Source organism: Mesoplodon densirostris, chromosome 4 (assembly GCF_025265405.1).
Source record: "Mesoplodon densirostris isolate mMesDen1 chromosome 4, mMesDen1 primary haplotype, whole genome shotgun sequence".
NCBI lineage: Eukaryota > Metazoa > Chordata > Mammalia > Artiodactyla > Ziphiidae > Mesoplodon > Mesoplodon densirostris.
The window spans coordinates 94070680-94086130 of NC_082664.1; the positions used below are offsets into that span (position 1 = coordinate 94070680).

Here is a 15451-nt window from a genome sequence, read left to right on the forward strand (position 1 = left end):
TGCATTAATTTTGTATCCTGCTACTTTACCAAATTCATTGATTAGCTCTAGTAGTTTTCTGGTAGCATCTTTAGGATGCTCTATGTATAGTACATGTCATCTGCAAGCAGTGACAGTTTTACTTCTTCTTTTCCAGTTTGGTTTCCTTTTATTTCTTTTTCTTCTCTGATTGTTGTGGCTAGGACTTCGAAAACTATGTTGAATAATAGTGGTGAGAGTGGGCAACCTTGTCTTGTTCCTGATCTTAGTGGAAATGGTTTCAGTTTTTCACCATTGGGAGCGATGTTGACTGTGGTTTTGTCATATATGGCCTTTATTATGTTGAGGTAAGTTCCCTCTGTGCCTGCTTTCTGGAGGGTTTTTATTATAAATGGGTGTTGAATTTTGTCGAAAGCTTTTTCTGCATCTGTTGAGATGATCATATGTTTTTTGTCCTTCAGTTTGTTAATATGGTGTATCACATTGATTGATTTGCATATATTGAAGAATCCTTGCTCCTGGGATAAACCCCATTTGATCATGGAGTATGATCCTTTTAATGTGCTGTTGGATTGTGTTTGCTAGTATTTTGTTGAGGATTTTTGCATTTATGTTCATCAGTGATATTGGCCTATAGTTTTCTTTTTTTGTGACATCTTTGTCTGATTTTGTATCAGGGTGATGGTGGCCTCATAGAGTTAGTTTGGGAGTGTTCCTCTCTTTGCTATATTTTGGGAAAGTTTGGGAAGGATAGGTGTTAGCTCTTCTCTGAATGTTTGACAGAATTCATCTGGGAATCCATCTGGTCCTGGGCTTTTGTTTGTTGGAAGATTTTTAATCAGTTTCAATTTCAGTGCTTGTGATTGGTCTGTTTATATTTTCTATTTCCTCCTGGTTCAGTCTCAGAAGGTTGTGCTTTTCTAAGAATTTGTTCATTTCTTCCAGGTTGTCCATTTTACTGGCATAGAGTTGCTTGTAGTGTAATCCCTCATGATTCTTTGTATTTCTGCAGTGTCCATTGTTACTTCTCCTTTTTCATTTCTGATTCTATTGATTTGAGTCTTCTCCCTTTTTCTTCTTGATGAGTCTGGCTAATGGTTTATCAATTTTGTTTATCTTCTCAAAGAACCAGCTTTTAGTTTTATTGATCTTTGCTGTTGTTTCCTTCATTTCTTTTTTGTTTATGTCTGATCTGATCTTTATGATTTCTTTCCTTCTGCTAACTTTGGGTTTTTTTGGTTCCATTTCTAATTGCTTTAGGTGTAAGGTTAGGTTGTTTATTTGAGGTGTTTCTTGTTTCTTGAGGTAGGATTGTATAGCTATAAACTTCCCTCTTAGAACCACTTTTGCTGCCTCCCATAGGTTTTGGGTCGTCATGTTTTCATTGTCATTTGTTTCTAGGTGTTTCTAGATTTCCTCTTTGATTTCAGTTCTGCTAATTTAAATATGTGTTTTCTACTTGTGAACCACTGTTTTATTTTATTGTCTTTTTAGGGAAGTTCGGGAGAGAGACAACTTTGAAAACCACTTCTCCATCTGTCATTGTCAATCCATTAAAAAAAAAAACCCTAATTTCTTCTTTTAAGGGACACATCATTATAGAAACAAAAGACTTGCCACTTGTAATAATATGTAGAATAATATTAATTTAAAAATTTAATTAGGCAGTTGAATTGTCTTTTATTCATTTTATGTTTCTTAGTTCCTCAATGTCTGCCATAGAGCAATCACATATACAAACCTGTCCTGGCGAAATATAAGTGAGCTTGCTTAACCCATCTTTGTTGAATTGTTGTTTTGTTTTTAAATCTGATGAATAACAACCTTCAGTTTAAATGGTAATTTGGAGAAAACATTGTGGTATAATAGGCAAAAAAAATTCCTGCTGGTGATTCATAGATGAATTAGAATGAAAAGGAGAAGAGAATAGTTTGTTTTCTATATTTGCTTAGTATATATAAAATAGTGCAGGTTAAGTTATTTTCTAGCTTGTTCTTTATCCTAGCTATGTCTAGCATATTTAACACAGCTAATAAGTGCTGAGCTAATTTGTTAGGCATTTGGTTAGGCCACAAAGATAATAAAGACTTCACCTTTACTGAGTTCATTGACTAGTAAGGAAAAGAGTGGGACTCACATAATGTTATCATAAGTGAGAGGGTGCTAATGGCTTCCATTGTTCATATTTTAAAAGTTAATACAAATAAGCAACAGAGAAAGGAGACAATGCATTTCTTGATGCTCCACATAACTAGTCACTAAACATAAATATTCAAAGATGATTATTATGAATTAGAAAGTGGAGGGCTTCCATGGTGGCGCAGTGGTTGAGAGTCCGCCTGCCGATGCAGGGGACACGGGTTCGTGCCCCGATCCCAGAAGATCCCACATGCCGCGGAGCGGCTGGGCCCGCGAGCCATGGCCGCGGAGCCTGTGTGTCCGGAGCCTGTGCTCCGCGACGGGAGAGGCCACAGCAGTGAGAGGCCCGCGTACAGCAAAAAAAAAAAAAAAAAAAAAAAAGAAAGTGGAAAAAATTTGTGAATATTTAAAGAAGTTGAAAAATTAACAGAAACTAATAACTAATATATAATACTTATTCTAGCAAAAGTTCCTGGCTCAGATGTTAGTGAGAGAAAGCAAACTGTATCACTTTCTGCCCTTAGTATTTTTATTTTCTGTTAAATCCTGCCTTGTGGTCAAGTTTTTCTTGTATGTCAACTTACTTGAGATTCATATGCTAGCAATGATAAAAAATGCCTTTTCTGTATTCTAGGAGAGCATATAGATTACTGTGGATATTCTGTTCTTCCTATGGCTGTAGAACAAGATATGTTAATAGCTGTGGAACCTGTGAAAACACACGTTCTCCAGCTGGCCAATACCGATCCCTTGTACCCGTGAGTATTTAGAATTGCCACTGTGTGTAATGGGGTGTGTGCGTGTGTGTGTGAGTCTATATGTGTTTGTATTTGTACCCTAATGAATTCTTTAGGAGATAAAAAATTTATAATAAATCACTTAATTTATTGATAATTTGTATCTGACTTCCAAAAGAATCTAAGTTTCCCTATTTAATATTTGTTCATTTTTGTTCATTTACTCATTTATTTAAGAAACATTTACTGAAGACTTACTCTGTGTCTGACATTGTTTAAGATACTGGGTCAAAAAAAAGATGAAAATAACTCTGTCTTTGCCCAGAAGGTATTTATCATCTATTGAGGTTAACTATCTCTAGCAAAGTCAGGGCTGGGGCCTTTCTTATATTACTAGGGCTCCCTCTAATTCTCTCATCATAGCATCTTAACATGCTGTATTGTTACTATCTGTTTACTTGCCTGTATCCCTCAGTAGATTGTAAGCTCTGTGACTTCAGGTACTGTTGTCTCTCCAGTGCTCTACTCTCAGTGTCAACATAGTGTCTGGAACATAATAGATGTATGTTTCTAGTACATATGCTTTATCAAGTTAAGGACATACTTTTTTGTTGTTGTTTTTTAATTCTTGGTTTGTTAAGATTAAGAAAAAATCATTAATGGGTATTGGGTTTTATTAAATGTCTAGTCAGCATTGAAGATCAGTTTAAAAAAATATTACGAATTTCACCAATGGATTTGCTTTTTTAAAAATTTTTTATTTATTTTTTTATACAGCAGGGTCTTAATAGTTATCCGTTTTATACATATTAATGTATACATGTCAATCCCAATCTCCCAATTCATCCCCCCCGCCGGGCCCCCCCTCCCTTCACTTTCCCCAACCAATGGATTTTCTAATGTTGAACTGTCTTTGCATTCCTGGGATAAGGCCTTCTCGCTTATAATATATTATGATGGATTTGATTTGTTAATTGTAAAACAAGATCTTGGCATAAAATTGGTACATTATATTTTTGGCTTATTGTTCATTGGACAGTTTGCCTGCAATAATATTCATTCAGCAAGTATTTTATGTGTGTCTATACCAAGTTGTGCAAGGTAATAGAAATTCCTGACTTTTATATGAAACTTATTGTAAAAGATCTTTTTTTCTATTTTGCATGATTGAGAATATATCTTATATACATTTCAGACCCTTTAAAGAAAACCTTATATTATCTCAAATATAACTTTGTGTCATTGTAAACCTTTAAAACTGGGTACCATGATTTGTCATATTGATTTACTCAGATTCACTTAACATGCCCACCATGGTGAATGTGGGAATTCCATTGTTTTTCACAAAAGCAGAGCCTGCAGCAGACTTGGAAGGAGGTGTTTGGGAAATGATCCCAGGAGCAGTATTAAAAGAGGATGGAGACTGAGTTAGGGAAGCAGAGGTGAATTATCAAGGCAGGTAGCTCCTGCTGTAGGTAAGGGGCTTCATTCCACCAGGACCCCTAGGAAGAATGCAGCGTGCCTCCCAGAATTGTCCACATGTTGTCTAGCATGCATTGCATAATTTCGTTATTCATCATTGATGGACATTTAGATCATTTCCAGCTTTTGGCTATTATGAATAATTCTGCTGTGAATATTTGTATACAAATCTATGTATGGACACATGTTTCGTTTGGTAAATACCCAGGAGTGGACTGTCGGGTTATCTTTTTAAGAATTTGCCTGTTTTCCAAAGTGGTTGTATAATTTTACATTCCTACCACCAGTGTATGAGAGTTCCAGTTGCTTCACATCTTTGCTAACATGTCTTTTTAAATTATATCCACTCTCATAAATGTGTATTAGCATCACGTTGTGGTTTTTAAGCTATGTTTCTAATGCTGAAGAAGCTGGCACTTTTTAGCTTTTGCTCTGATGTTTCTCATCTAGCTTCCTACATTTGTGCAAATTCCCTCCTCTACTTTTCCTAGTATACCACCACCCCTGTCCCCCAACTCGTTCCTGGTTTTCTTTTCTTTGTGGTAACTTCCAGGATCTGCTTAGCTAGGAACAGAACTCATTTAGTTTTGCTAACATAATCTTCTCTACTTTCCAAATTCTGTGACTTCTTGTTGACTCTAGGCAGTAAATTTTAACTCCTGTGGGTGATACTAAAGTGCTTGTGAGCTGGAGTCAGACTGTGTGTGTCCCTGGAGAGTCACTAAACCTCTCTGAGCCTCCAGGAGAGCCTCCCCTTTCCACCCTAGTGTGCTGACTATAGAAATTGCTGTATGGTCAGGCCATTCAAGATGGCTGTTCTCTTGCTCTCTGTACATTCACTGCTCCACCAGTCCCTGCTTCACCTGTACCCTAATTATAGAGCTTAATCAGTTACTACCTGTGTGCTTGCCCCCTACCCCAGCTGCTGGTGTCCTTGGTAACTGATGAGCCAGCCTGACCTCAATTCCACCTATAAATGGTAGCCTCCTTCTCCCCAAGTAGCGAAGATTGCTGTCATGTCTTGCCTTCTGTCTGCCGTACACAGTGGGGTGTTGCTCCAGGATGTTTTGCTGCAGACCTGTAAGATGCCCTATCCAATAAACCATTGATGTCTCTGTCACTGTCTCCAGGCTATTTCTTCGGTCTCAAGGCTGGGCAGCTACAAGGTTTGCAGGCCTGCGGGGTGCAGCCCAAAAGATACCCTCTTGGCCTTGCATCCCACCTCATATTACACACCATCACATGACAGTGGTATGTGTTCATGATTTGTGTTCATGCTGTCTCAGCTAGATTACATATGCTTAAAAGATAAGCCCTTTGCCTTTTACCTTTATATTCCTGTGAATGCCTTGCACACTTAAGTGGTCATTCAGTATTTTTCTTAGGACGTGATATGTCCATGTTATTAAGATAACGCATGGAAGGCACCTACCACAGTGACTGGCACATAGTAGGTATTTAGTAAACTATATGAAGAGCACTCAGTCAATATGGGGAATGTTACTTATTTCCTCACATTTAAATTGATTCCCCCCCCATTTCACATATTTTGTCCTTTGGCTGATTTAGAAGCCTACTATCTTTCATTTTGAAATAACTTTTGACTTTCAAGGAAGTCACAGAAATAGTATAAAGAATTCCCACATGTCAACTGATGTGTCCTCAGGGCATCATATCAAGGAGGCACATGATTGATGTTCCTTTAACTGTTGTTAATTTTAATCATTTGGTTGAGTTGTCTGCCAGATTACCATAAAGTCACTATTTTTTTCCCTTTGCCGTTAGTATCTGGTGGGGACGTACTTCAAATTTATATAAATATCTTGTTTCTCATCAAATTTTTACTCAGTAATTTTAGCATCCTTTGATGATTCTTTCCTGAAACAATTATGGAGTTTGCCAAATAGTGATTTTTCAATTTCCGTCATTTCTTCTATTAGTTGACATTTTGCTCTGAGGAATAGCTTTCCCTTCTTCTTCATTTAGCTATTTATTCATTTGTTATTTTATATCAGTGTAGATTCATGGAATCTTATTTTATTCAATGAGTTATGATCCATTAGAATCATTATTTGTTTTGTTTGTTCCTTCTTAAACTGTGAGATGTAAAATCTGATGGGTGGTAGAAAGTGTGGGGAAAGGAGGCTTTGAGTACTTCTGTTCTAGTAAGAGGTGTGCCAAACAGGCCCAAAGGATAAGCATTTATGTGGTTTACAGCAACTTAATAAGGACCATCATGAAATAAAAAGTGGTGTAGATTATGCTAAAATATATTGGGTCCTCTCCCTTTCAGGAAATAAAAAGGGTCAGTTGAAAGTAGTTTAGTTATTAAGGTCACTACAACTTCTCTTAATTTTTAGCAGCTGGAGATGTTTGTTGTTTTTGTAGACTGTGAAGTACGAATATGGGAAGTAAATGGAAAATGAAATTTCAGTGTTATTGTCTTGGCACAAGATGGCAGCAGTCAGCCATCGATTCTGTAGCGCAAAACCTCTAGAATTAACGGTGTCTTTTGCTTTTGCAGGGACTTCAGTGCTAGTGCTAATAACATCCAGATTGACAAAACCAAGCCTCTGTGGCACAACTATTTCTTATGTGGATTTAAAGGAATTCAGGTAAATCAGTTTATCAGGCACCTACTAGCAGTTGAGGTCATGATGTGTATCATATCAAGACATTTTATTTACTCTATCATTTTTGTCTCCTTTCAATGCTAACTGATGTTTCTGTTCTATTTTGCTAAATAATGTATTTCAGGGAATTGGATAGATGTGACTGTTTCTGGGTGGTGTTCATAAGGGGCTGTAATGACTGTTCATAAGGCAGGTGCAGGTGCATCTGACAGATACCTTTATAGTTTTCAAATCTTGGTTCAAATTTTCTTTCGAAAGATACATTCTAGTAATATTATTTACATTTTGTTCTAGGGATGTATAGGTGTATACTGTAATAGGATTTAGAGCTGGACAGCCCTGAGTTTGAATCTGGGCTCTACCCTGCTGTGTTGATTTAACTTCTTAAGCCTCAGATTTGTTATCTGTGAAATGATGTTATTATTATCCCAACAAAGAATTGTTGCAAGGATTACACAGTGCTTGACATATAGTAGGCACTAAATAAATGGAAACGTAGTGTTGTTATTACTATTACAGATGGGGTTAAAAAATGTAGTGGAATTTATTAGAATAAGTATTTTCCTAGAAACACTGAATAATTACTTTGAACGTCTCTAATGTCATGTACAAGAACAAGAAAATGAAAAATTTCCACTTTCTCTCCTAATTAACAAAGTATGAAGGACAAAAAGAAAATTGATTTGCTAAGTCAATTTGATTTGTTTGTTAAAATTCATGTTTTACAGAGCTTGTGTTCCTTACTGCCTGGTGGTCCTATTGGAAACTTTGTTATGAGTAGCCTAGGACTCAGTGGCATATCCATTACAGATATGCATCACATTTATTTCTGATGTATAGTCCTGTACTCTAATTATCGTTGTTCTGGTCTTAGACTTCTTTCCTTCCTTCCTTCCTTTCTTCCTTCCTTCCTTCCTTCCTACCCACCCCCCACTTCCTTCCTTTCTTTCTCCCAGACACATGGTAACAACTTACAGGAAAAGTTATTGGCAGGTTTTAAATCTTCAAATCACTTGGCTTGTCACATGCATTAGTGGGAATTACAGTATTTGGAAGCATTTGCTTGGCAAATGCAATTTCATATTCCTTATAACAACATGCCTTTTGTAGTATATGGATAAAGTGACCTAAAGAACAAATGTTGCTTTGTGTTGTATTTGAGAAATTCAGGTCTTACAGCTTTCCTTTTCGATTTGACAACTTATGTGCAAAAGCAGGTCTGTTTAATAAATGTTTGGCAGAGAAGTAATTTAAATGTTAGCCTATTCAGAAACCTTCAAATTCAAATACTAGAAAGTTCCAGAGGATAATCTGTTTATATTAAATTGAACATGTTATCCTTTTGGGATAGCACTATTACTGATTTTGGCAAAACCCATTTGCATTTTGAATCTGTTGTACATTTTAATTTAAACATTGCGTGATAAGTTTGTAAGTATGATTCACATTCAAGACACCCTGTGGATCAGTTCACGGTTAAATATATAGCATTCTCCAAGGATTTTTTTTAAACAAGCTGTCGGATGTTCTGTACGAAAGGGCATTGGCAGCAGCAGTATTTTAGTTTATAATTTGTTTGTATTTCTGGAAAGGAAATTTTTAGGTGGTTTGAAATCAAGAAGAGAAGTACATCCAACTGAATCTCTTCTTTTGTGGTGGATGAGTTTTGCCAGCTTAGGGGAAAAAAGACAAAAAAAAATAAAAAGGAAAAAACCAGTCTTTTATTTGCAGAGTTTTGTTGTTACTTTGGCTATTCTAACTAGTTTATTGAAGTTTCTCTGAAGAATAATATGTATGATGAAATGCATAATTATGTAATATAATAGTATTTTTACTTTGGTTTTGAGCCGTTTGAGTAATTTGTAAACATGATGGTACTTTTTCTTGAGGAGGAGATGACCTTGAATTTATTTTAATTTTTTAATTTTTTGAATTTATTTTTAATCCTAAACTACAAAGGATATGATATGATTTCATCCTAAGTGTCCTCATCTAAGTATCTAGAGCTTTCCATCTTGAGATCAGAGTCTGATTATTTCTTTGGACTTCCCTATTTGTAGAAATAGAATTTCCCTGCTTTGTTTAGAGTCTGCATTCTCATTTGTGGCTGAATTCTAATTTGGCTGTCTTGAAAGCTACCATATGGCTAATTTGTATCTATAAACCCTAGTAAATATCTGGATTTCCTCATATAGCTGACTTACATTAAATCACAATGACAGTATGCTGGCTCGGGTTTCTGACCACAGTGAGAAGTTCTCAACCAGAAATCAGAGACCTGGATCCTACTTCCAGCTCCCTATATGTGATCTTGAGAAAGTCTCTAAATATGCTGGTGCCTAGGTTTTTCCATAAGTAAAACAGAACTGAGAAAGTTTGGAAGGTCCTCTGAAGAAAAGTATTCCATAAAATACTCCATAGAAACAAACCACGGCTTAGTGTTAGACTTTTACAATGACAGAGTGTTGGGATGTGCTACACAGAGATTTAACCTGCCTCACTAATAATTGTGTATTTCTTGTCTTGCTACTTGAATTATAATTGTTTAATATTTTTCCATATTTGTTCAAATCAATTAATATTCATGAAAAAGATCATTCAAAGCAATTTTAGGAAATGGATCAGTAGCTTTTTGTTCAACAAAGTAAAAATTAATCTTCAGATTATAGTGCCTTGTGGCCAAGAGCCATTAAATAAAATGTCATGTATGGACTCAGCTTGATTGAATTGCACAAGTTGTTTCTATAAGTAGCATAATAAGTCCATTGATAGACTTTTGCTCTCTGAGGAATGAAAGAACTTTCTGCTACTCCTTGAATCCAACCAAAGCTACTAGTGCTATTTTTCCTTCTATTCTTAGGAACACTTTGGTCTTAGTGACTTGACTGGAATGAATTGCTTGGTAGATGGAAACATCCCACCGAGTTCTGGCCTCTCCAGCTCCAGTGCTTTGGTCTGTTGCGCTGGCTTGGTGACACTCACAGTGCTGGGCATGAACCTATCCAAGGTAACCAATTTGAATGAGTTAGCCTGACAGAACCCTTTCTTTCTAAAGTATTAGCATCCAAATCTCAAAATTAGAACACCTTTCTTTAATTGAAAAACTTTGTCTTACCTGAAAGGACTGCACACATGGGCATACATTGTAACTTAAGTTCTGCTTGTGATAAACCACAAGGTAGTTGATACCTTCCAAAGAGTAAGCAAATATGTGAAGAGCTGTATCAAAATGCTCTTAGATTAACTAGGGAGATTGAATGCATGGTTATCTTTTTAGATCACCTCATTAAAAAATTAGCTTTAGAGAAAGAAATTCTAGGCTTCATAATTGGGCCTACTTATTTTCACCCAGAACCTTCAGGTAAATACTTGACAAGCAGTGGGTAAAAAGGGTAAAGACCAGGAAATAAAGGAACTGAACAGCATATCTGTTTATGCCAGCAGCTTAGTCACTGAAACAAACTTTTTAAAAAAATGTTGCATTGCAAAGAGGAAATACTTATTTAAAGAAGACAGAAATCCTACAATAGGTCAGAAAGCCTCAACTTTACAAGTTCACATAAATCTCTGACTTTGCAGTTCAGAGCAGGTGTGCTCAGCTTTAATTAATGTTTTGGAGTTCTGGTTCAAATAAAATATTATCATAGGTTCTTTTTTATCTCATGTACATACACTACCAAGTTTACAGATGGTTTAGGAATATAGATTGGGCATCAGGCAGATCAAGAGAAAGTCAGCCACATGCTTTAGTCTTCAGACTGCTTAAACTTTCACTTTGAAAATTTGTATGTAAGAGAAAAGAGAAAAATGAAGGAGAAAGCAAAGGCTCAGATAGAATTCTCTTTAGCTGTCATGTGTAACTATACCAGAATTAGTCCTTTGTAAGCAATGGCTCATTTGGAGGTAGGGTACCTTATTTGTTGTTATTTGTTTTTTGAGAGGAGAGAAAGTAAGGGAAAATAAGTCCTTATGTAAAATCTGCTTCCACTGGCACTGTGTTTAATCTGATGGTTTATTTGTTTATTCATTTGTTCATCATTCAGCCATTACTTATCTAGTGACTACTTTGTGCCAGCTAATGTTCAAGGCATTGGTGATATAATAGGTATAGTTTTAACCCTCATAGTACTTATGATCTAAAGAGGTGAATAGAGACAAGTCAATAGGCAACTGTAAGAGAGTGTGATAAGTGGATGTCATGTGCTATGGGAGCAGATCTAATTCACATTTAGAGAACATAGGACATCTAAGCTGAGACAGGGATTAATAGATGTTAGTCAAGAAATATTGATAGCATGATAACACTGATAACATTGGATAGGCATGTTTCAGGTGGAGGAAATATCATGTGAAAATATCTAGAGTAAGAGTGATCATGGCTTGTTGGAGGAAATATAAGAGGCTTAATTTAGCTGAAGCTAAATTTGAATGACAGGGTAGGAGACCAGATGCTGGGCCTTGTAAACCAGTGTTGAGGAATTTGGGCTTTATCTGGATAGCAGTTTGTAATACCATTGTAGCTTTCAGGAAGAGGATAACACAATCATATCTATATTTTAAAAAGACCACCCTGGCTCTATTATAAAATTTAGATTTGAGGGTAACTGTATTAGCAGTAGAGAGATACCACTTCTAGGGAAGTGGCAGTGATAATGGGGAGAGAATTAGATGATAGATTTAAGGTACATCTCAGACAGAATCAATAGGACTCGATTGTTGATTGGATGTGGGACAGCAAAGAGTCAAGGATTATACCCAGGTCTCTGGCTTGGTGTGATTCACTGGGATAAGGAATATAGATGAAAAAATAGGTTTGAGGGGAAGGCAAAATGTTGAGTATGAGGAATTTGTGAGCATACTGATGGAGTTATACTATTTAGTTACAAACAATATCTCTGAAAGCCAGGAGTAATATTTGGACTTGAGATGGTCCATTTGAGAGTCATTAGTATATAATTGATTTTTGAAGCCATAGGAGTGGAGGAGAACATCCAGTGGAAGAATGTAGCCACAAAGATAAGGAAGAATAAGACAAGTTCCACAAGCATGAACATCTGAGGGATGGACAGAGGAAGAGATGTCTACCTGAAGAGACTGAGGAGTAATCAGATAGGAGGAAAACTAGAAAGGATGGGCAACAGCAAAGACAAAAGAATATTTCATGAAAGGAGTAGCAGTGGTGTCGAATGCTGCTGAGAGGTTAAGTAAGATGAGGATAAGAAATATCCATTGATTTCAGCATCAAAGAAGTTGAAGAAAACTTTGGCAAGAGCAGTTTAAAATAGGAATGGATTGAAGGGTTTATGAGAGGTGAGAAAGTAGAAAATTTCAGTGGATACAAAAAGTCTAGATACGCCTGGAAAAAGAGATAATCTGGTGTTTGTGGGAGGGGCTGAGGTCAAGGAATTCATTTCTTTTTAAAAGGAGGATTGGTGAGACTTATTTTTTGCATTTTTCTGGCTTTCTGATGGTAGAATATCTAAGGGAAAAGAAGAAAAGATAAAGAAAAAGAAACAAACCTTTGGAATTAATTCTGGCTGTCTCTGTGGTTCAAAGTCAAAAATAGCAAATGTATTGGATATAAAAATAGACACATAGATCAATGGAACAGAATAGAGAGCCCAGAAATAAACCCATGCATATACAGTCAATTAATTTACAACAGAGGAGCCAAGAATACATAATGGGTAAAGGACAGTCTCTTCAGTAAATGGTGTTGGAAAAACTGGATGTCACATGCAGAAGAACAAAACTGGACCACTGTCCTATACCATACACAAAAATTAATCCTATACCATACACAAAAATTAACTCAAAATGCATTAAAGAGGTGAATGTAAGACCTGAAACCATAACCAGAAGAAAATGTAGGTGGTAATCTCCTTGACATTGGTCTTGGTGATGATTTTTTTGGATTTGACACCAAAAGCAAAGGCAACAAAAGCAAATAAGACAAAACAAAAACAAACAAACAAAAAACAAATCGAGTGACATCAAACTTAAAAGCTTCTGCACAGCAAAGGAAACCATCAACAAAATGGAGAGGCAAGCTACTGAATGGAGAAAATATTTGTAAATAATATATCTGATGAGGGGTCAATATCCAAAATATATAAAGAACACATACAACTCAATAGCAAAACCCCCCAAATAATCCAATTAATAAATGGGCAGAGGATCTGAATAGATAGTTTCCCCAAGAAGACATACAGATGACCAAAAGGCACATGAAAAGATACTCAGCCTCACTAATCATCAGGGAAATGCAAATCAAAACCACAATGCAGTAGCACCTCATATCTGTTAGAATGGCTATGATAAAAAGGACAAGAAATAATGTGTTGGTGAGGATGTGGAGAAAAGGGAACCCTTACACACTGTTGGTGGGTATGTAAATTTGTATACAGCCACTGTGAAAACAGTATGGAAGTTCCTCAAAAAAATTAAAAATAGAACTGTCATATGGTCCAGCAATTCCAGTTCTGGGTATTGTATTTATTTGAAGAAAACAGAAACACTGACTCAAAAAGATATATGCATCTCCATGTACACTGCAACCTTTTTTACAACAACCAAGATAGGGAAATGGCCTATGAGCATTGATGGATGAATGGATAAAGATGATGTGGTGTATATATATACAATGGAATATTATTTAGCCATAAAAAGAATGAAATCTTGCCATTTGTGACAACATGGATGGGCCTTGAGGGCATTATGCTAAGTGAAATAAGCCAGACAGAGAAAGACAAATACTGTATGATTTCACTTTTATGTGGTATCTAAATAAAAACAAATAAACCAAGCTCATAGATACAGAGGACAGATTAGTGCTTGCCAGAGGTGTGGGGTGAGGGGTGGGCAAAATGGGTGAAGGGAGTCAAAAGGTACAAACTTCCAGTTATGAAATAAATAAGTTATAAGGATGTAATGTATAGCATGGTGACTATAGTTAATAGTACTATATTGCATATTTGAAAGTTTCTAAGAGATTAAAACTTAGAAGTTCTCATCACAAGAAAAAAAAATTGTATAACCATGTATGGTGATGGATATTAACCAAACTTATGGTGATTTCATTTCATAATATATACAAATATTGAATCATTATGTCATACACCTAAAACTAATATAATATATGCCAATTATACCTCAATTTTTTAGAAATTAAAAAAACAAAAACAAAAACAAATGTACTTTACCGGAACTATCTGACTCCATTGCCTAAAGGGAACAATATGTATATCCTAGTTTTCCATGCTAGTCTAAGTTGTACTGACAATTCTTATATTTTCTAGGGGCTGAGCATAATTGTTTGGAGAGTTTCTTTGCTGTAGTAAGATGGAATCTTGACTGAAAGGAAGCCCCTAATTTGTCCAAAGTCTTTAGTTAAGTGCCAACTGTATACTTGACTCATAAAAATCATAGAACTCAAGGGAATTTAGAGATGAGCTAGTTCAAAATCTTTTTTTTTTTTTTGCTGATGTACAATATCAGTCAGTGTCTCCATAGGAAACAAATGGCACACAGGGTATAACTGAAAGGAGTTTAATAGACTATTTACAGAGGTGTGGCCAGGATCAAGAGAACCAACTAGGAAGAGTTCTCTTTCTAAGCCAGAAGCCATTATACTTCAGGAGCTGCGGCTATAGAGTAATGTTGCCAGAAATGCATCGAGGTAGGGAGAGTGAGATGGATGGGAATGGCAGTGAATGGGGATGGGCTAGGGGAGTAGTTCACAGAAGTCAGTCTCCTGGGGTACAGAGAAGTATGAGAATGGAGGGATAGGAAGGCAAGCAGAGAATAGCCCGCCTATCTGATAAGAAAATGTCTTGCGAGACATTGGTAACTAATGCCCTTCCAAATGATAAATAATCCCCTCCCAATTATATGTAAATTCAGTACCCGATTCAATTGCAGACAACAATTACTGCAAATGGGGTATGACAAATAGATGTGGATCTTGTTAATTTACTAATAAACTAAATGTTGCATGTCTGAAACCAGTAAAATAAGATGGCTAGTTACCCAGAAAGTCTGGAAGACAAATTATGAATCAAAATGTAGATGACAGAAGAGTATGATGTGATAAAAGACCTATGAAATAGAAAAGCTAGAGACTTCTGGTTTCAAAATGACAGAATAAAGACATATCTACTCTTTCTTTACCTCTCATTCATTGTTCTTTTCTCAAAAAATCATCCCCAAACAATAAGGAAAACAAGAAAAGAAGCTCCATCTTTGATAAATCAAGGAGACATAAATAGCCCTAAACCACACGATACAAAGATGGAAAGTGGGTGGAAGGATGGTGCATGACTTCGCACAGTAGAAAGATCAGAGCCAAGTGCCTGTGGAGGGAGGTGCAGATGGAAAGCAAGCTGACTCACAGCTCTCTGGAAAAGCTTAGGAATTAGAGGCACTGGGTATCATAGGAAGCAGGGTGACATGGGGGATGGGAATTTATTTGAAAGTCTTTAT

The 15451-nt window shown here is 36.2% G+C and overlaps 1 protein-coding gene across 4 annotated transcripts in view; it reads left to right on the top strand.

Moving 5' to 3' along the window:
- The window catches only part of GALK2 (galactokinase 2), a 142911-nt gene that overhangs the window by 30178 nt on the left and 97282 nt on the right, over positions 1-15451 (top strand). For 3 of the 4 annotated variants that reach the window (XM_060096803.1, XM_060096805.1, XM_060096804.1), the window contains 3 exons: positions 2753-2876; positions 6862-6952; positions 9831-9977. In XM_060096803.1, the coding sequence (XP_059952786.1) occupies positions 2753-2876; positions 6862-6952; positions 9831-9977 (362 nt within the window). The remainder of the gene's footprint in view (positions 1-2752; positions 2877-6861; positions 6953-9830; positions 9978-15451) is intronic. The other variant, XM_060096806.1, reaches the window with a different exon arrangement.